Here is a 21517-nt window from a genome sequence, read left to right on the forward strand (position 1 = left end):
CTTGATAGTTTCTTTGTAGTTGAACTCTCTACAAGCTAACTTCTTCTAGCTGATCTTTCTACAGAGCAATTTGTTTGTAGTTGATTTCTCTACAGGATGTTTTGTTTGCAGGTGAACTCTCTACATGGTGGTTTCTTTGTAGCTGAACTCTCTACAAGGTGACTTCTTCTAGCTGAACTCTCTACAGGGTGATCTTTTTGTAGATGATCTCTCTACAGAGTGATTTGTTTGCAGCTGACCTATCTACATGATGGTTTCTTTGTAGCTGAACGCTCTACATGGTAACTTCTTCTAGCTGATCTCTCTACAGGGTGAACTGTTTGCAGCCAAACTCTCTGCAGGGTGATTTAAACGCTCTACAGGGTAATTTCTTTGCAGCTGAACTCTCTACGTGATGGTTTATTTGTAACTGAACTCTCTACAAGGTAACTTCTTCTAGCTGATCTTTCTACAGGGCGGTTTGTTTGTAGCTGAATTCTCTACAGGGTGATTTATTTGCAGCTGAACTCTCTATAGGGTGAATTCTTCTAGCTGAACTCTCTCCAAGGTGATTTTTTTCAGCTGAACTCTCTACATGATGGTTTCTTTGTAGCTGAACTCTCTACAAGGTGACTTCTTCTAGCTGATCTCTCTACAGGGTGATTTGTTTGCAGCTGAACTCTCAACATGGTGCATAGTTTCTTTGTAACTGAACTCTCTACAAGGTGACTTCTTCTAGCTGATCTCTCTACAGGGTGATTTGTTTCTAGGTGGACTCTCTACAGGGTGACTTGCCTGTAGCTGAATTGTCTATCAGATTAACTGGTTGTAGCTGAATTCCCTACAGAAAAACTTGCAATGTAATATAATTCGTTGATGGAGTAAGTTATAAACGTAGCCCAATGCTCTATTAGGGTGACTGTTCTATTAGAGTATCTCGATCTCGCATTTGCAACACGTAGTTGGCTTTCGAATCATGACTCAGTGGTTTGTAATCCGATTCTTCTGTACTACAGCAAGGACTTTCTATGATAATTATTCCAGCTACACACCAATTTTCAGCTCATTGCTCTAAGCAGTTTGCCTGGTAGGCGTGAAAACTAATAGTTTTTATATTTATAAAAATCGATTGCGTAATTGTGACACAGGTTGGGTTTTGTCTCATATCTCCGTGGTCTTTATCTCGATTCTCTTCAAACCACAAAAAGGCACTCCTACGATGGTTACTCCATCTACATAGCAATTTTCAACTCATTCCTTCAAGGGGTTTACCCTGTGGGCGTGACAGACCTTCGACCTTATTTTACGCGAATAATCGATTGTTACTCGGTGAATGTCCATCGGATTCCTACCACAGTTGGGACTGAGATCCGCCTTAATGAGCCCTTCAAGTGTGCCAAATTTCAGCCCGATTGGAGTACGCATTCATGTTTTATGGCGGATTTTGCGAAGTGTGCGAAATGAAGAAGTAGAAGAAGAAAAAAATGAAGAAATTAAAACGAAATTTTGTTCGCTCGTGTCTCGGAAATGGCTGGACCGATTTTCTTCAAATTTGGTATGTAGACTCTCATAACTGGCCGGCACGTCTGTAGCAAATTTGGTTCCAATCGGATAAGAGATCACAGAGCTACATAGGTGTGAAAATTTCGTTTTCTTTCTTCCTGTTAATATACTCACGGTGTGGCGCGCCGGCTTCTTGGGCCGCACGACACACTATCGTGTGTCTTGATATCTGTGGCATCACCAGACCTGCCAACCTAGGAAATAGAAAAACCTTGAGATTTGGGTCTTGGCATCCAGAATGGACTACTGTATCTGCACATTATTAGGCCACTCCAAATAAATTCTCTGTTTCCCGTCCACCGCCCACATCTAGTTACTGTCAGCTATAATTATTCCATATTCTTCCATTATTTTCCGGTTATTCTTACATACTGACAGGCTCAGTAAAAGCAAGAGTTCATAATATAGAAAGAGGAGAGAGTGTCCAAGTGTCAATACCCTCTGAGAAATCACCGCGTTAAGTCATGGCTTCAATCCGTGATCAGCACAGTAGGTGATAATGCAGACTCTTTTCAATAAACGCTATCAATATATTAATTATTTAATAAAGCGCTTAAATCCATTTGTGCGCCAATGTTGAAATGTCTCAACAAGCCTCGTGGCAAGCTGATGTATTTGATGATGAGATAATGGAACAAGACGAAGAGTACGAAGATTACGATGAAATAGAGCCACCACCCGCTAAACGAAAATCGAAGAAAACCACTTCTGAGCGATGCAAGACTAAGCAAGAAGGAGAGCGTAAGACCACCCGACGACGTCATGTCTTGAACAAAACTGAAAAGAAAAACGTTTTAGCTCGTATTTCGTCTACAAGTAACGAAGAAATTACCCTGAAGAGTTTGTCTAGCACAACAAAGGAGGTTTCAGTGGTAAGCGAATTGCTAAAAGCATTTTGTGATTCTGTCACTCCAGTTGCTCTATCGTTTTTCACAGAGCACTTGAAAGAAACATTTCTAAGATTGTATGAAGAGTGTTCCACGTTAAAAGAGCGATACTTACAGTTCCAACTCAAGTGGCACAGCCACTGCAGTTATTTCCTTGTGTTGAAAAACAGTGAATTGACAGATATAGGTCTACACCCATCAGATCCCTTAGCAGTGAAAGTGGTGACAGTCAGGAGTGAATGGCACAAAGTTTGTAGCAGCTACTCAGTTAACAGTGATACTGCAAAAACTTTTTTAATATCATATTTCAGCGCCACATATAATGAATTACTCCAACAATGCCAAAATGTAATCAAACCAGCCGAACCAATTCAAGTAGCAGCAGTTCATGAAGATACTGACGATGTATACTACCGGTTTGGTGGAGGGGCCATTGCAGATATGCTTAAGACGAGATACAATAAAATGAAAACATCCAGTAAAGACAAAGACCAAGTTTCTTTAGAAATAACAGTGTTACAGAAACTAAGTGTCCACATGGAAAATGATAAGATTGACATCCCGGCATATTTGAAATATCGAGATGAAGGCTACATGTACTTTCCATGCCAAGAACTGTTGCCTTTCTTGAAAGCTGTTGATGTTAAGACAAAAGAACACACAAATGTCAGTCAATTTAGTGAACAGGGGACTGAGTTTGTGAAGTCAGTTGCTGATGCCATGGACAACAACACAGAACTAATGACAATGTTCTACACTACTGTATTGGGGAAAATACCAGAAGCAATCTCTTTACCGTATAAGCAGCTAAATGGAATTTTCACAGAATTGGTTCGTAAACTGAGCCATACACGAATTCAGGAGTTCCTTGACTCATATAAGCAATCTGCTGCAGCAAAAAAAGGAACTGCTACTTTAAGTGGGCTGAACCTGAGGGACAGTTTATTAGGTCATCATGTGAACCTCAAATCAAATCAGTAAATAAAGTTTTGTCATTAAACAAAGTTCACCCTTGTTTAAGTACTGTATTCTAGGTTTTTGGGTATGTAAGATTTTGTAATAATATTTATGAAAAGGGTGTACTATGAACTGGTTGTATCATACATTACTATATAATAATTGGAATTAGTTTATTTTCCATATTTCTTCTTCTGCAGTGCACACTCTGGGAGATTTAATGGTACATCTCTATAGCCCTTGGAGCTATGGTGAGAAGATACAGTGTGTTTGATCAGGTGTGATGCTCTGGCCACAGCATAGTTGGATGAACTCAGCTTTCCACCACAGCAGTGCTTGAATTGGCTGAACAGGGTTTCCACTGCACTGCCTGACAAACGAATCGGACTGATGAAGTGGTTGGGATACTTGTGTAGGAACCACTCTGCAAATCCAGTCATTCCATACACACAGATTCGTAACAAATCCCAGGCTACAAGAAACAACATACACGTAAACTGTTGTATACAATACTGTACACAAATAAGCATAATGCCTACATACTGTATTTACTTGGTTAGATGCTACACCTCGAATAGTAACCACACTTAAATAGTGCCAGTCAGCTTCATTAATTATGACTAGCAAATAGTTCTAAAGCAACTATTACTTAACTCATAAATGGGACCATATGTTGGCCAAATTTTGCTGCAATATGTTATAGCAAAGGAGGTACAACACACTTTAAGCACAATCAAATAGAATTTGTTAATGGCATGTTTTAACTTCTGAACTGATGCTTAATCTGGCTTTACGTTTGCCCTTCATTTCGTATGATGAGTTCTTCATCACGTGACGATGTCTCCAATCACCTTGTATATTAATATCAAACCAGTGGGGTTCACTGCACTGTTAAATTATGCATAAGAAAAAGCATTCAATTGGTACCAAGTTTTCAATGAAACCTGTTTTTAATTGCTCTGTACAAGTCCTATGTGCTCACGTGAGTGTGTCGTACCTCCTGATATTATGGTATACAACTCATGGTATAAACTAACTTTGCCAACTTAAAAATCTTGCATCAGTTGTAGCTGCATTACCTGCAATTATATAAAATAGTAACTGTGACATACAACTGTTTACTAACCATAAAGATCATTGTACCACTTCTTGAAGTATTCATATCCCTGTTCAATGGATTTCAAAACATCTCCTTGGGTATCACAGATTTTAGAGTGGCTCAGAAAACCTTTCTCGAATAGTTGATTACATGCTTCAAGGTATGCCAGGGTACATCTCACGTTGGCAGCATCATTGGGTGTTGGGATACTGTTAACATACTGGTACAACTCAGACAACACTAATTCTTGCTATAAAAATTAAAGACGACAAGTGAGTATTTACACATGAGCACTGCAGGCCAAAATGCATGTACATCAATCAGAAATATTACAAGTGCTTTGTGAGTTTTACAGTATATCAGATATATATTGTATCAACTTTTATTAAAGTTCACCTGCATAATCTTAGCAGGTGTCACATTCAGTTTTGTCCAAGAATCCCTTATTATATGTATTTCACGAAGCCTAGGAATCATTCTGGCAACACCATCATCACGTCTCCGACATTCCCGTTGGTACATGTCAACTATTGCCTGCCATCCAAATTGAATGCCTTCAGGGGTCTTAAATTTCCTAGCTCCACCATCTTTAGAAGCAAACAAAGCATTGATCATGTTTTTGAGCTACAGTATGCAAAAAAAATTTCACATGACATTGATTGCTTAATTGTGTACCTGATGTGTTGGACAGATCAGCCAAAAAATACGATTTGGTGGATTAAATGGATTTGTAAACCATGGCTTTATAACATGTTGGTCAGACAGGTTTCTATGAGTGTTATTCCCATATGCTCCAAAGCACCCATGGCTGGCTTTCAGAGCTGCTAAATTTGGTGCTCCACCATCGCAAACCAAAATGCTAGTTTTTAAGCCATAAACCTATGTAATAAGAATGGTAACAGATTGATTACTATCCTGACACGTACCTGAAAAAGCTTGACTGTCTCCAGAACACATGCCATGACAAATTTAGCAGTCATCGGGTTTTCACTAGTAAAATACGGACCCACTATGTCAAAACTTGAGGTTAGATCTCGCCACAAGAACTGCAAAATGTAACTAGTTTGCTTTAAACGACTGGTGGGGTCGAAAAGAGCAAAAATATCTTGCAGATTAGCTTGCTCCTGTGATGACATCGCTAAACCAACCAGGTGGTGACTTCGGGAGTTCCATATTAATGAAGATATGACTTTCACCTCATCAAAAATGACTGCCCCATCTGACATAGGAACGGCTCCACTCTGATCCTGGAATGACTGTTGAAAAGTCCTATACTGGGCCACTTGTTTGATGATTGATTCAGCACATGCTCCAGGTTCATGCAAGAAAGCACCAGTATAGGATTGCAAGGTGGACTTGGATGGTAACTGCAATATATTAAAGCTTTTTAAAGCTTCATAAGCTGCTGGGCTGTGTACATAGACTGCAAGTGCTACAATGTTTATCACATGTTAATAAACACTCATACAGTGTATTAAGGATGACATACCGATCCGAATTGTAATTAGACTCCAACGATTTCCTTTCTTTCCGGTGTCTAGTAATAATGAAACATCAAAACAAATATTTATTTATGCACAAGTTTACCATTCTGTATTTGATCACTGTAAAACTGTGCCTTGCAGCTTGCCTTGTCCCGTTCCCATGAACTTCGAATTGATTTTCCAGTAGTAGATGAGTGGGCATCAGCCTCCTTGAGAATGCTGTGTAGTTCTTCTGAACATCGTTGTTCAATTGTCTGGAGAACTTCACTAACTTCATCCGACTGGTCATCTTCGAGGGTAATATCAAACTCACTAAGCCTTGATAATTTTGCCTTGTCATTTGACCGTTCTTTCTGAGTTGCAGCTTTTCTTTTACGAATACTAGCAGGTGAAAGATATTTCAACTTATATCGTGATGACGGCTGTTGCCTCTTCAGACGCGTTCCTGGACTGACATCTGACCTTCTTCGCTGATGATCAAGATAACTGTTTAATCTTTTGCACGGTCTGCAGAGTACTTCATCACTGCTCTTCTGCATATCAGATGCATTACTTTTAAGCTGATACCATAAGGTGCAGTCTTTGGAGTCGATACGCTTAAAAGGTCTATCCCACAGTCGGACACTTTCCAAGTGGAATCGAATAATGGAAAAGTATTTGTCATAATACTCAGTCTCATTCAATCCTGGACAAAATTTGTGGTCTCCTTCACAGGATATTATACGACACACCATTATAGCTTCATCTACATTGTGCACTGTTCCTTTCTGCACAGATGTTAAGAGTACTTGAACATCATAACATAAAGTAGTAGATGATTGATAAAAAATTACTCTTGCCACAGATATATACCCAGCATTGGGAATGTTTTTCATATTACTCTGTGTTACATCTAAGATAGTACTACCATCTCCCATTCTTTTAGCAAATACAAGGTCTGGATATTTCTGTTGACCTTTCACAATAACCTCGTCTATGATAGTAGCGTACTCAACACAATTGGTTGGCTCAGTGGTGGCTGCTACATTATCATTGCTGTCTTCTTGTGTCTGGTTAGATGTGATGTCATGACTTTGCTGGTTATTCACAGGTACATCTCCTTCATAGTAAATACTATACAATGCTTTTATACATCTCTTAGTTACCTGTTGTAGCTGTGCTCTGATCAGTTGCCACCAAGCTATCATCTGTATTTTCAAGTGGTTGGATACTCACATTAGTAGTACTTGCGCTACTATTGAAGCTGTTTCCTGCAAAGCAATTAATAAGACCATTCATTATATCTTCTTGTTGGTTACCTATGCCCTGTCGAACCAATGACTGGCTTCTAATACTGAGTAGTGCTGCATTCTGAAGTGGCTGTGTACCTATGCCCATTGGAAATGCACTTTCATATTGAAAGAAAGGTTGTGCTGGCCTCACAAACACAGGTGGCAAGTTGTACGGAGGTACTGTGAGGTGGCATTCAGTCTGGTAGTACGAACCAGCAGGATAGCTCACATTGTAGCGTAAAGGGTACGCATGGGAAGGTGGTATTACATGAGGCACTCCTGAAAAAAAAGGCCAGCTGTACGTGCACATACTTGCAGTAATCACGAGTCATTACCTGAGACGGCTAGTGGCTGTTCATTAGGCAAGAGTCTTGGCCTGGCATTAAACACAAGGCGTCTGTTACCGCTACCATGGCCAGCATCACGGACTGGGGTGCGTGCTTCTTCCGAGGCTTCTTCCCGCGTACTAGTGCGCCCGCTACTTGAGCGCGTACCGTCACCATCGTCCATTTTTGAACATCACGTGCAATTCTATGTTACGCGCACGTCTTACTTAAGCGCAGTATCCAGTATAATATGGTGGTACGTAAGGATTCCCCACTCCATCAACGCCAATCAACAACGTGTCTGATTTGGTAAAAGGTATTAAATATTTTCGGAAATATACAGAGAAACACGGGATACTCGACGTGGTGATTTTATACGGGTCATATTGAGAGTTGGACACTCTCTCCTCTTTCTATATTATGAACTCTTGGTAAAAGCCATCTTGAAACAGGGTCAGCTCACGTGTCAGCAGTGCTATCAAGTTGGCACAAACTTCACGTTTGTGTTATTTTTGCAGCTTAAAAGGGAAGGAACAAGCTTAAGCATGCCTTTATGCAGCTTTTTATGGTTGTGCCAGGAAAATAATGGTTTGAAAAGCTGCCAATCTTATAATGAAATAATGGAAATGGACCACCCGCCTGCATGCAAATATGCTTGAATCCAAGACGGGAAACAGAGAATTTATTTGGAGTGGCCTTATAGGCAGACACAGCATATTGCAACAGCCCCCATGCCCATACAATGGGCAGGTACATGGTGTAGGCCACCTTTACCTTGCAACACATATGCACATGCCCAACTTCATATAGACATTAATATAGCATTTAAAACATGTTGTGTCACTAATCTATGTATGGAACAGCTAGACCTCCAGTAAACAAGTGCATGAGTGTTATGTCACCAGCTAAATGTACTTACTCGGAAGCCACTGTATTGAAACAGTCACTCTTTTATTGTAACACGTGACTGGACTATGGAACATTCTTAATATAAGCCACTAGGTGCTTATAATATCAGGTGATTATTAGAGATGTATCAATTTCATCCTAGAGGTTTAAAGCAAATAAAATACGAATCAAACACGTAGTATGTACCATTTATATAGGCTACAAACCCAGGATAGCAGGTGCTCTTGTGTGACGTGTAAACTAAGTGATTCAGAGTTGGTATTCTGATCAGAGTTGTGACCACTTAAAATTAACTCCAGATCTTGCTTCAAGTACTCTCCAATATAATATTGATATTAAATAGAAGGCTGAAGACAATTCCTTGCCACAATTTCCACCTTTATAATCGCGTGATCTTGTCTCTATTATTATTAGTTGTACCACAATTACATACCTGGGGAAATCCCCAAGAACTGAAAAGGCTAGGAAAAGGGCGTTCTGAGATATTGACTCTGGCCTGAGCTTGAAAGTGAAAGAAATAATGAGTTTTACAGTGATGACCCGTGAGAATTGGTAGGCTTAACTAAAAATCTGTGAGTTTAGAGCTACTATTTGTGAGACCTTGAGCTTGGTAGTGAAATCATAAGTCTCATGGTAAATCCGTGAGGGTTGGCAGTCCTGCATCACAAACTTGGTGCAGATGGAATGCGGTATTACATCACAATAACCGCACAAATTCACATTCCTTTTGTTTTCGTTGGCAGGGCCACTTTAACTAAACTGTCTCGAACTAAATCCAGCCAAGTACAGGGTTGGTAGGTTGGTAAACTTCCCAACCTACTACAAATCATCTTAACCAATGTTCTGTTGCTCTCGTTCAAGGTAGGTATACCTGGAAGTATGATTCAGTCTTGCAGGTTTTCGTCTACAGGCTTCAAAAGCATTTGTTAAACTTTATGCTGACCTTCCAGGTTATCTTGCCAGTGTCAGCCCTCCTAGCACTATCCCCACCGAACTTTCTGCCTCCCTTAGCAGACCTGACTTGGTCTTGGTTCCTAAGGATTCCATCTACCTGTTTAAGCTGACTATTCCCACAAATACCCAAAACACTTATTGGCTGCAAGAGCTTGGAAGGAAGATAGATATGGCTCTTTATTGTATGATCTTCAACATACTGAGTTAATTGTTGATCTCATTTCTATTGAGATGGGATATCTGGGTCACTTTATGCCAGAAACACTTGCTCAAGTGGCTACTGCTTATTGTGTGTCGAAGAAAACTGTATGGTCACTGTTTGAGCAGGCTGCTTGTATTGATGTCTCCTGCTCTTACAGAATTTTCAATTCTAGAGCTTCCCCGGAGTAGAATTTATTGGACCTCTTTACTTGAACTTTGTTTCTGTGTAGTTAATTGATCACTCTTTGGTTATCAGTGTATGGTAACCCTGAGTCTAGGCCCCTGTTTGTATACTATATTTTGTCTTAATATAATCAATAAGATGTTTATCATCAAATCAAAATATGCAGAAATGTAGAACTTTTGTGGCCGTCTATCCAAATGTCTTTCTGGCATATGTACGTTTATAAGTGTTCAGTAGGTCGTATTCTCCCGACTTGGGGCCACTGCCTTTCCTTACTGAAAGAAGCCAAATAAACAGAAATACAAGACAGACAATATTTCAGCCTTGTTTGCCTCTTTCTAAACTAAACTCTCCTTGAATTGCAGGAGTAATTGGAAGGCATTTATGAGATTCTGGTTTTGCCAGTCTCTTGGCCCCTATTAACACATTCCAGCTGTGGCATTTGGACTATATTAGGGTTGCCCAGGCCAGCACTAATCTGGTCTTGTCTAACTCCTGCTAGGCAGCTTTTAACAGTACTAGGGGCTAAGCCCTAACTGTGAAGGTTGGCTACAAATAACATGAGGGTATTTTCCAAAGTTGGATAGAAAGTCAGACTAGCAGCCTCACAGAACTTTACAAAGCAGTTTGCTCCTGTACAGTACGCTTTCTTGGTGGAAGATGCTGCACCTGTTTTTAAACAAGCGGGACCAGTGCGGAGATAACCAGTCTGACCTCTGACAAATCACCAGATCCATTGCCAGCTGAGGGATAATGGATGGGAGTAGTTGAGCTGATGGGACCTGAGTAAAGAACAGTGATTATTTCTGGATATGGAATCAGCTGTTATTTTATTTTTCCTTGGATATCTGATACCTTTAGAACAAAATTGTGATGCGCTGATATAAAGAAGGCAAACCATGGTAGGTGCATGATTGGGATATCATCTTTTGACAGTGATCCCTTCAGGTCAAGGCAAACTGTCATTTCACTCCGTTGTAAGGTGTTGTTTGTAGGATACATTCTAATGTTCCATCGATACAGAAAATACCTACTGATCCGATACCAGTATCTAGCAGTAAATTTCACCAATACAAATACCGATACCCCTATACACACTTCTCAAGGTAGGTACATGTGACTGCTCTCTTAAGATCTTTATTGTGCAGTGACTGTTCTGTTAGAGTATTTTGGTTTTTTTTGTGCAATCATAGAAAGTAGCAGTGATGATAGTTTCAATGATGACAATTGGTACAATTGGCTGTTAATTGATATTGGAATACTTAAATAACTGATACTGATCAATACCAAAGTGCCCATTATCAGCTCCGATTTGATACCAGTCCAATTATAGATCTGTAGAATACTATATTCCTTAGTCAAGATTAAGCAGCAATGCTCCAAGATACTATAAACTTGGCTGTGTTATTGTGATTGTAATGTCCAATAGGAAAAATTTTATACGGTATACACAAGTACATACAGCTGTCTATTATCTATTAATGAAGTACAGTGTTTTATGTATTCCATGTAGCACGATCATGGCAGAAGTATATGCGAAGAATCAAGCATGTACGTATGTAGAATATACCACATACGTAATCATGTAACTTTTAGTTTGCATTTTATTAGCAATACTATAGTATGTTCACGTTGAGCTGAATCCTAAAAAACAGCTAAAAATTAAAAGTGAATTTTTTCTCAACAGAGTTAACATTTCAGCCAACCAGATGATTATTGGTAACAGCAAAGGTGTCAACAACGGACATGTACGGTTTGGCTCCATTACAAATTCTGGAAAGGGCTGTAATGGACACTGTACTTATATGGCTTCCTGTAGGAAATGTATTGTGAAAATCTTGATTGGCCGTAAATATTATGTCAAACATTTGGACAAAAAGATTTTGAAATATTTTTAGCGGGTCGAGCAGTACTACAAATGAGCCAAATTTCAAGATCGTGTGTAATTGCATCCATGAGTTCTTAAATGTTTTTGAGGATTCAGCTCAACGTGAACGTACTATATGACGACAGAGCTGGAGTGTCTGTGTAATGATGTATGGATTTGTTTGTGTTGTAGATCATGCTGATGTTTGTTTAAATGTGCTCAACAAGTACTTTGAAGAACTGTGCAACATATCAGATCTAGATTCTCTTTTGCCACACTTTGAAGAGGAAAGCATTATTACTGTTCATCAACAAATAGAAATTGAAAATTCCAATTCTCCCACAGGGGATAAGATGAGAATGTTATTAGACAACATTAGTCTACCATTACAGAATGGTTCTACAGAACGATTTGATAGTATGTTAGAAATCTTAATAGAGAAAAGTGTGGATGAAACTAAAGTAATAGGTTGTTCAATGCACAGGGAAGTGAAAGGTATTGATTTATTTCACAGTGTATACGTAGTTTTAGTTTCATAGTAAACTTGATATTGAGCCTTTTAATCTGATATTTTATTTGAGTCTAAAATTGTTTGTTTTGACGAAATGGACAAATACAGATTCAGCATAATATTATGTGCTTGTGGTATAAATAATAGATATAATAACGCATCTTGTGTCAGACTTATAAACATCAGATGTTATGTAGATACTAACTGAGTAAGTGTGTTATAATGTTTTAGAATAGGGTGTCCATTTGTATCACAGAAGCAATAGGGCATCAGACTTCTTTGGTCAACCATCAGCTACCCACGGTAATTAAAGATGTAGGCTGAATTCACTTCTCTATAACATCCACAACTGTACAAGAATATGTAAGTGGTACAACTTGCCCAACACTAACCGTGTCACTTTTACCAGTACTTTTGTTTTCAGCTATATAGTCAATGGAACAGGGTTTTCCCTATGAGTAACTCGATTTTGGTACAAAGAATAGGAGGCAATAAATAGAAGTGAGATAATGTGACAGTTCCTGTATGTAGATGCAGGAAGTTGTACTTGCAACCTCAGAAAAAAAAATCACATGATGGGTATGTGGTAGCTGCACTATGTGTAGTGTCTCCAGTGAGGAGACTAAGGACTATATGAGCATTCATGAGACTGCTCTTGGAGCCACTTCCCCTTGACAAGCATCCCAGTGCTGCATGTACGTATAGCTCCCATAATATGACTTACCTGGAAGCAGTAGGTGCAGTTTCAAATCCTATAATAGGTGCTATCAGTTAACTAAAATACTTTGATACTTTACATCTCAGTATTACTGTAATTTAATTATACAGTTATTGTACTGTATAGTAGGGACCACAAAGGTGTGGGAAAAACATCCCCCAAAACCAGCCTCACTTTCTCTGATGACGATGAGGCAGTATTGGTTAGGTAAAACTAAGCCCAAACAAGCCTTCAGATTGACCCGAAACGCTTTCAACAAGCTGCTACGGAATTAAAAAAAAATTATTAAACAGAATTTTCTACTGACTGACTGAATAACTGACTAACTGATGCCTTTAGACAAGCATAACTCAATAACAGCTAAAGGTACTTTTTCACTGTTCAACATCACTTCAGCCCTTGGTGCCTTTTAGCATACTGCAGTACGTACAATGCATTCTTCATGGACTTACCAGTGTCCTCCTTTGTGTCCCATTCATCTTTTCTGACAGCGAAAAGTGTCGATTTGGTAGTAGCATGTGATGGCTTCCCTTTGTAATAGAAATCGTCTGTATTTTTCATAGTTGCTACTCTTTGATTGCAGAGGTGCTTTTTGAACAGTTCTTCATTCGTAATGCTGTGTAACGGGTTAAACATAGACTGTAGCTGACAACAAAGTGTAATAGATACTTCACTTTTCAGATTATAATTGATAGCTGGGGCACGCAATGCTATTTCTTTCTTTTGATGCAGTATGCGTGGGGTCGCCAGTCATAATATTATTATTTTACATTAAAAAGTTGACAAACAAGTACACAAAAAATTGAAAATTTTAACTAGAGTAAGGACCATAGCACATCGGTAAAAAGTACTGAAACAAGCTGGAGTAGTGCATGATATTAGTAAAACAATAAGAAGTGTTATATCCCTACCGTGCTCAAGATAGAGAAAGAGTTCAAACAATGCTGCAAAGAAACATTGTGCTGTAAAATCCAACATATCCAACCTGTATATTGCATATCAGTGGGTCGTTCCCACTTTCCATTCCCGTTTTCCTCAAATTCTACTTATCCACCACTAGTAGTGAGTATGCAAACAGTTACAGAGCACTTACAAAGTATGCTACGGATGTTTGTAAACTTGATACACTATAATTGCATTTTTGACAACGAGGAGAATAATACAATTGTAATCCCTGCTTTAGTCTTGGTATTAAATATAATTAAAGTATATGCAAATAGGTACTGTTATTGCCTTAAGTGATCAAGGTAAAGCGCTTATACTTCAGTGCTTTTCATTGCTGTGAACCCGGTCCAACTCTTCTTAAAAGGCAATTTTCCCAAGAAGCTATTTAACAATTTTACTGGCAGTGTTATCATGGATATAGGAAAAGCAATACTGACATCTGTACTACAGTGGAACCTCTCTTATCCAGACCTCTGTTATCCAAGCACCTCCATTGTCCGGACAGCCCAAAGTTTGTAGTCTATTGGCAATAATGAAGTTTGGGGGTTAGTTGAAAATACCACAAGGAAGCCTAGAGATTTCTGTTTACCTGTTAGGTGGCTTGTTTATTCTACTAATAATAACTAGCACTTGGTTGCTAGGGGATAAAACAATTTGCAGCCTACATGAGTGACCATGAATGCTTTGTAGTGATTTCCCTCTGCTCACTAATCTGCATAGCACTAACTGATACGTTGCAATAACAACATTATAGAAGTTAGTCATTTTATCATAATATCTTAGTTACGGACATTTCTGAGCTTTGGATGGTAGTGTGTACCAGACAGCCTGGATAAGAGAGGTCCTACTGTAATACGTAGGTGTATGGAAGATCAATCTTGATAATATTCTAGTGCTGTAAAAGGAATAAAGAAACAGCTGAGGAATAATTGACATGGCACAATGTGTGTCACAACCAGGAGGTGTGTTATTGTACTAAAGCCCTTAGTATAGAACATCATTACCATGCCTCCTACAATAATGTATCACCTTTGTAAGCCCAGGGATCATTAGTCCACCTGGCTTACACTCATTTTACAGGGACTGATTAACAAAATCCGACCATTTTGATGGTGCAGGTATACTCACCAAAAAGCACACAGTTTGTTATGAGTACTCAGTATGTAAACAATTCGTTGCCCCGAAATCCTTTTGCATCTATTGAAAAGACTCTGTAGTTAAACAAACAGCTGTAACTTCTGCACATTCAAGTGTATGGGAATGGGATAAGAGTTAATGGAATCCTTTATGTACAACAAATCGAATGATATATAGGTTTTACGTGTAGTGATGAATGGAAAGGGATAAACACCCTTGGTTTTGACAAGATGTTGTGTATTCTAGCTTGAGATTTATTTTTGAAACGTCTAATGTCCATAACTTCTGTTTACTTTTTGTGTACGGAGTGACGCAATGCCCAACGAAATGACACGTACCTTTTAAAAATGGACAAAGTATTGCCAACTTACAAGCGTTTATAAATAAGGTATGAAAATGGCAATCTAACATGAAGGAGAGAAGGTTCAAGATGGTATGCAGTGTTCTGGTTAATTAAAATAATGAGTTAATTATTTGTAAATCTTTTCTCGTTCCAGGTTTTGTGCAGCTCAGGTCCCACTTGCAAACTATAGTGGATTTGATGCCTAGTGACTTCAAGCAAACTACTGATAAACTGCATGATTGCTTTACTGATACCCAAGTTGGTGATGTGTTCAATAGTGAGAGTTCAGAAGCTGCTAATCAGCTGATTATAAAATATTTGACTGCTAATTTGTTTGGTGTAAAGGATGTGCTTAAATTCTGCTCACAACTGGAGAAGATAAGCACATCACTAGAGTTAGACAAAGTGATAAGTGATATAAGAAGATCATGTAAGTTGTAATTATTTCATAATTAGATGTGTATGTACATTGTCTGTTGATGTAATGCATCTTGATAATTGTGTGTGTGTGTGCGCTGTGTGTGTGTGTGCGTGTGTGTGCGTGCGCTGTGCATGTGTGTGTGTGTGCGTGCGTGCATGCGTGTGCTGTGCATGTGCGTGCGTGCGTGTGCATGTGTGTGTGCGTGCGTGTGCTCTGTGTGTGCGTGTGCTCTGTGTGTGCATATGTGTGTGTGTGCGTGCGTGTGCTCTGTGTGTGTGTGTGTGCGCTGTGCATGTGTGTGTGTGTGTGTGTGTGTGTGTGTGTGTGTGGTGTGTGTGTGTGTGTGTGTGTGTGTGTGTGTGTGTGTGTGTGTGTGTGTGTGTGTGTGTGTGTGTGCATTGCCTCATAACTCACCCATAGAATACTCATTTCATACTGTAGCTAGTGGACAATTAAAACAGATCAATATACGTCCACCCAGAAGAGGTATAATTTTTGGAATAATTGCACTTACAAACCTGCTGAGCAAAAACCCGGCTTGTTTGCATTTTCCTTGAACTTCATTTTATGACTTTTTTGTTGTCTATATAGGGAAAAACCAATAGTCTGTTAAAACCTTGTCTGATAAGGGCTTTTTAGAGTTATAGCAATAGACAACATGAAGAACAAAACAATTGATTTGTACAGTGCCTACGTACGTATATGGAAAAAGTTACAGGTGCTCATTTAATCAATCATACATCTCGAATACAACGGACTACATACGTAGTTGTGACTTAATAGAATTGTCTTCCTTCACTATTTACTGAAAGGATTACAACATACGTATGTAAAATTACGTAGCATACATTTTTTATACCCAATGTACATATGTCAATGGCATTTATCTCGAAAACAGAGTTATGCAAAAAAGTTGTATTTTCACTTAATCGGTCACATTTATTATGTAATCTAGTAAACTGTTTCTTGTTGGAATACATGGGTTATGTCATTCTTCCCTTAAAAACTCTTGTTTATGAGTAAAGATTGTCTCAGCAAAAAACCCACGTAATTTGCACAATGTCCTTGGACATAATTGAACATAATATTAAATATGTCCAAGGATGTTGAACATAATATGCACTAGAAGGTGTCAATGAATAGGGTTATGTTGCACACCAGAGTACAATATAATAGTCAGCCATTCTCCAACCAAGTGATGCTGTTGACCGATCAATGCAACCATTGGTCGGCCATTTGTGCCGATCACATTTTTCACAACTGTAATTATTTATTATCAGTCTTTATAATATGTATTATTATAGTTATTATTATTGTCATATTGTTACGTTTTCTTATCAAAACTATTCAATTGCTGCGTGAAGTCTTGATTCCATCAAAGCATCAATTCGATATGCATGGGTAAACTAGATCACTGCACCTCTTGTTTACCTCAAGTATGAATTGTGGGTTGCAGTTGATGTGAAGAAGCAATCACTACACTGACTACATGAGTGGCGCTTTCCAGGAGAAAAAAAAAAGAAAGTAATGCTTGCGAAGTTTAGGTACAACATTAAGTATAAGACGGCCATTTCATGGTTAGAGGTGTAGACAATACACTGGCTGGGAAGTGTGGAATGAAAATCGGTGATAAAAATGTACTACAAGCGGCAAGTTCGAGAGTAAGTTTTGATATATTGCAATTCACAATAGAAACTTTACCAATAGCTATAGTTGGATAGGTATTCAATCTGTGCTGACTCAACACCACTTGTAACAAAGCATTTAGCCCAACTATGTCTACAAACTGGCTTTACAATACATCGATTCATAGTTTTTTTTGTTTGTTTGTTTGTTTGTTGTAAATATGTGTGTAGCAATACAAATTATGTGCATAACATTCAGTGATAAGTAGTTGAAAGTGGTCTCAGATTCAATCTCAGAGTGATCCCCAGACCCCCATGTGCTTTGCACTGCGGGGTGAGCTTTGCACACCAGGATAGTACTCCTCTATCTTACATATGGCCATGCAATTTCAGAAAAGGCCAGTCAAATTTACTTTTGATTGGCCATTCTGTCCAAACAATGATTTTCCCTTATATTGTACACTGCACACTATGCACTCCCATAAGTTTCAGCTTATTGTGGTGAGTAGTTTTGGGATTGTTGCACTAGACATTAGGAAGATTGGACCCTGATTTACCTTTTATTATCATACTTCTAACCACATATGTATTTGTGTAGGAACATTGCCAGACAACAAAACCAAAAGATCAAGAGCACCAGCAGCTAACTGTATATACTGCTATTGTGCAGTGCCAGCCAGAGGAAGTTTATCCATTAAGTGAAAGGTCACCTTGAAGGTCATGGTGTCCTCTCTCTTGTGTCGTCCAGACAAATCAGTTCAAGCCAATAACTCAGTGAGATAGTTTGGGAGGCCCCTTGCACTTGTAGGGTCAATACAGAGTTTAATTGCTCTTCTGCTTCACTCACTGTCACTGGTGTGTTCACACGGTGACTAGAGGGTTTACTCAGTGACTGGGCCCATAACCTGACCTGCTGGAGCAACATGACAATAACTTACCATGAACCACAATAGTGAGTTCATAATAGGAATCTCCCATATTTCTTTCAAAACCTCTAATAGAGTGCACTCCTAAAAACTACTTTGGAAGGCATTTTCCAACTAAAAAATGAGCTTTTGTGAAGCTTGGAACAGGTGCCATGAAATATCACATTATCCACTGAAGGCTAGCAGATCCAAAGAGAAGCTTCAGATAGTATACATGCTGATGTATGTGGCCCCACGTAAATGCAATCTTTTGGTGGAAGCCATTACTTTGTCATGTTTACATGTTTATATTATTATGAAACCTACTTTCTAAGGAGACAGGCAGATACTTTAGTACAAGTTTAACCAACAGTTAAACAGGGTTATCTTGAAGGTGTACATAGCAACGTTGATCTATAATACCAAGGTTGAACATAATATGCACTAGAAGGTGTCACTGAGTAGTTTTCTTGCACACTATGCAGGACATGCAGGGTAAACACCCAAACAGGGTAGTGCTAAAAGCCGGAACGGAATGGAACAGAACGGAACCAATTGGGGCGCACGCCAAGTAGAAAAATCGTTACAGACGGATTTTGTATTATTTCCAACTGCCACATAGTGACTAGAATTGTGCTAGAGTTCATTTCCTTCTACTTATGTGCATGCTAGAAATCGCGCTCTTGGAGTTTCTATTTAATGCCTGCCACATGGCATGTTGTGCTCTTACCAATCCATCAAATTCTGTTTAATCCTGATGTAGAATTGCTTCCTTATCATTCTAAAAGGTAAACTACTGTAGTATTTTCATGTTATAGTCGTGTCTAAGTCTTTATTGACAGCGAGGATGGTTTTCTGAAGTCTGCCAGCATGGGAAATAATTTACGAGAGTTAACCACAGTGTATGTTAGTGGCTGTGGATCATTTTATTATTATTTATTATTATCAAGACTCACGGTAGTGAGTCGCGCGGCCAAGAAACTACAAAGCGCACGCCCAATTAAAAGACGCGCGGCCACTACTGTGAGTTATTTACGTGTAGGGCCGGTTTCGAAATATTAGTCCTAGATTATGCAACATCTCTCAATAGATTTGTATTGCGTTACGCGATAAAAAATCTTTAGTAGTCGTCATCATAGTTTTCTTGCGACCTCGCTAAAATAAAAAAGTAACCATCGCAAAATAAAAAATAGGCGTATTTCACTTTATTTCTCTACCTTATGTTACAACTACTGTCAAGTTATACCAGTCAACATAGTCGTGTTTGTATAGTCCATCTAGCACTGACATTATCCAATCCTGGTTTGCCTATACGCGTATTTTCTTCAATCAAACCTCTAATCCCTACAATAACTTTTAAAGGCACGACGTGGACACAAACTCTAATGCCTGATAAACAAGTTGTGACAACGTGCTGAACCGTAAGTTCCCTAGGGATGGCGTTTTAAGCAGAAATCTTTTAAATTCCATTTAGTGCCACACCCCATGCGAGTGTTTATAAATCGCCAGTGTCTGAAGGTGCTTTAAGCATACTCTTCAATTCTCTATTTACATGTAATTTTTAATATATTAACCACAAAGGCTGATAAGGTGAATACAAAAGGTAACAAGCCTTTAGGGGTTACCACCTCTATGTAGTGTGTACCATGTAGCTTGTGTTGTGGCTTTCATTAAGTATTATGCACACACAAATAGTGCAACAAAAGTTTGTAATGGATTGCTCGAATGTGGTTGGTGGTGTTGTGGCTCGAATGTGGTTCGTGGTTTGCCAGTGACCATGTATGAGTTGGGGTTGTTCCACACAACTTACACAATATTCAAATTTCATGATGGCCATGAAAATTTCTTGCCATATGGTAAACATACAACAATGTGTAACAACATTAATCAACATCACATCAAGACTTGACTAAAAATAGTTCCAACGATAGTGATGATTTCTTGTATGTCAGCATGACAATACTGAGACCTGTAAAAGAATAAGCAGGTACTGAAGTTAACCTTAAATTAAACACTCATGCAACTGACCTGGAACATTGGTCGCAACACCAAAAACACTTGTTTTGATATCTGATGACACAATCCAGCAGGCACTGAATTAAAAGAGAATGTACAAAAAATCAATATGCCGGGCTGTATCAATAATAGCATGGATAATCAAAATGAACAAAAATTATATCCCAGGCTAAGTGAATGAATAACATAACTGTTGGGTAAGCATGTCAAACCTGAACATTAGGACATTAGTCAAACAAAAGTACGCTATCACAACTTGGTCATAATACAATGTTAGTACCACTGGACTTCACACTGGTTGCCCAAACATTGTGCCATTCCAGGACAACAGCATAATTCACATCACTAGTATACAGTGATAATTGATAACTACAAAAACAACAATTGCAATAATACAATTCTTCTGTACGTCAACTGACCTGAAATTCATGACACTCGATACCGAGACCTGTAAAAGAATAAGCAGGCACTGAAGTCAACCTTAAATTAAACACACTTGCAAACTGACCTGGAACATCGGTCGCAACACCAAAGACACCTGTTTCGATATCTGACGAAACAATCCAGCAGGCACTGAATTAAAAAAAGAATGTGCAAAAAATCAATATGCCAGGCTGTACCAATAAAGGATGGATAATCAAAATGAACTAAAAAATATATATATCCCATATGCAGGTTAAGTGAGTAACATAACTGTTGGGTAAGCATGTAAACCAGAACATTAGGTCCTTGGTCAAACAAAAGTACGCTATCACAAACTGGTCACTGATAATTGATAACTACAAAAACAACAATTGCAATAATACAATTCTTCTGTGCGTCAACTGACCTGAAATTCATGACACTCGATACCGAGACCTGTAAAAGAATAAGCAGGCACTGAAGTCAACCTTAAATTAAACACACATGCAAACTGACCTGGAACATCGGTTGCAACACCAAAGACACCTGTTTCGATATCTGACGAAACAATCCAGCAGGCACTGAATTAAAAAGAGACTGTGCAAAAAATCAATATGCCAGGCTGTACCAATAAAGGATGGATAATCAAAATGAACTAAAAATATATATATATATCCCATATGCAGGTTAAGTGAGTAACATAACTGTTGGGTAAGCATGTAAACCAGAACATTAGGTCATTGGTCAAACAAAAGTACGCTATCACAAACTGGTCACTGATAATTGATAACTACAAAAACAATTGCAATAATA

At 38.7% G+C, this 21517-nt stretch overlaps 4 protein-coding genes across 10 annotated transcripts in view; 2 read left to right on the forward strand and 2 right to left on the reverse strand.

Moving 5' to 3' along the window:
• The window catches only part of LOC136247105 (NACHT, LRR and PYD domains-containing protein 14-like), a 207570-nt gene that overhangs the window by 9441 nt on the left and 176612 nt on the right, over window positions 1–21517 (reverse strand). The window lies entirely within an intron of this gene.
• LOC136247106 (uncharacterized) overlaps window positions 1–21517 on the forward strand; it is a 144696-nt gene that overhangs the window by 2174 nt on the left and 121005 nt on the right. The window contains exons 2-4 of the mRNA XM_066038730.1: window positions 11307–11365; window positions 11874–12176; window positions 15490–15765. Coding sequence (XP_065894802.1) covers window positions 11335–11365; window positions 11874–12176; window positions 15490–15765 — 610 coding nt within the window. The 5' untranslated portion in view covers window positions 11307–11334. The remainder of the gene's footprint in view (window positions 1–11306; window positions 11366–11873; window positions 12177–15489; window positions 15766–21517) is intronic.
• LOC136247111 (uncharacterized) lies at window positions 2075–4050 on the forward strand. Of its 3 annotated transcripts, none has more exons than XR_010697089.1 (3): window positions 2075–3471; window positions 3587–3637; window positions 3685–4050. XR_010697089.1 is itself a non-coding variant. In XM_066038739.1 (3 exons), the coding sequence occupies exons 1-2, from the start codon at window positions 2124–2126 to the stop codon at window positions 3621–3623; spliced, it is 1320 nt and encodes a 439-aa protein (XP_065894811.1). In that variant the 5' UTR covers window positions 2075–2123; the 3' UTR covers window positions 3624–3637; window positions 3685–4049. The 3 variants fall into 3 exon arrangements, 2 of the variants coding, with proteins under 2 accessions (XP_065894811.1, XP_065894810.1); XM_066038739.1 differs by having other exon boundaries at window positions 2075–3406; window positions 3685–4049; XM_066038738.1 differs by having other exon boundaries at window positions 2075–3406; window positions 3587–4048.
• LOC136247107 (uncharacterized) lies at window positions 3484–7787 on the reverse strand. 3 transcript variants are annotated; one of them, XM_066038733.1, is made up of 11 exons: window positions 7576–7786; window positions 7268–7519; window positions 7115–7219; window positions 6073–7068; window positions 5975–6022; window positions 5412–5917; window positions 5161–5364; window positions 4882–5109; window positions 4513–4735; window positions 4424–4465; window positions 3484–3858 (listed from the first exon to the last, which is right to left on the reverse strand). In XM_066038733.1, exons 1-11 carry the CDS (start codon window positions 7748–7750, stop codon window positions 3560–3562), a joined length of 3078 nt encoding a protein of 1025 aa, XP_065894805.1. In that variant the 5' UTR covers window positions 7751–7786; the 3' UTR covers window positions 3484–3559. The 3 variants fall into 3 exon arrangements, with proteins under 3 accessions (XP_065894805.1, XP_065894804.1, XP_065894806.1); XM_066038732.1 differs by having other exon boundaries at window positions 7115–7519; XM_066038734.1 differs by lacking the exon at window positions 5161–5364 and having other exon boundaries at window positions 7115–7519; window positions 7576–7787.

The sequence above is a fragment of the Dysidea avara genome, chromosome 2, assembly GCF_963678975.1.
Source record: "Dysidea avara chromosome 2, odDysAvar1.4, whole genome shotgun sequence".
In the NCBI taxonomy this organism is placed as follows: domain Eukaryota; kingdom Metazoa; phylum Porifera; class Demospongiae; order Dictyoceratida; family Dysideidae; genus Dysidea; species Dysidea avara.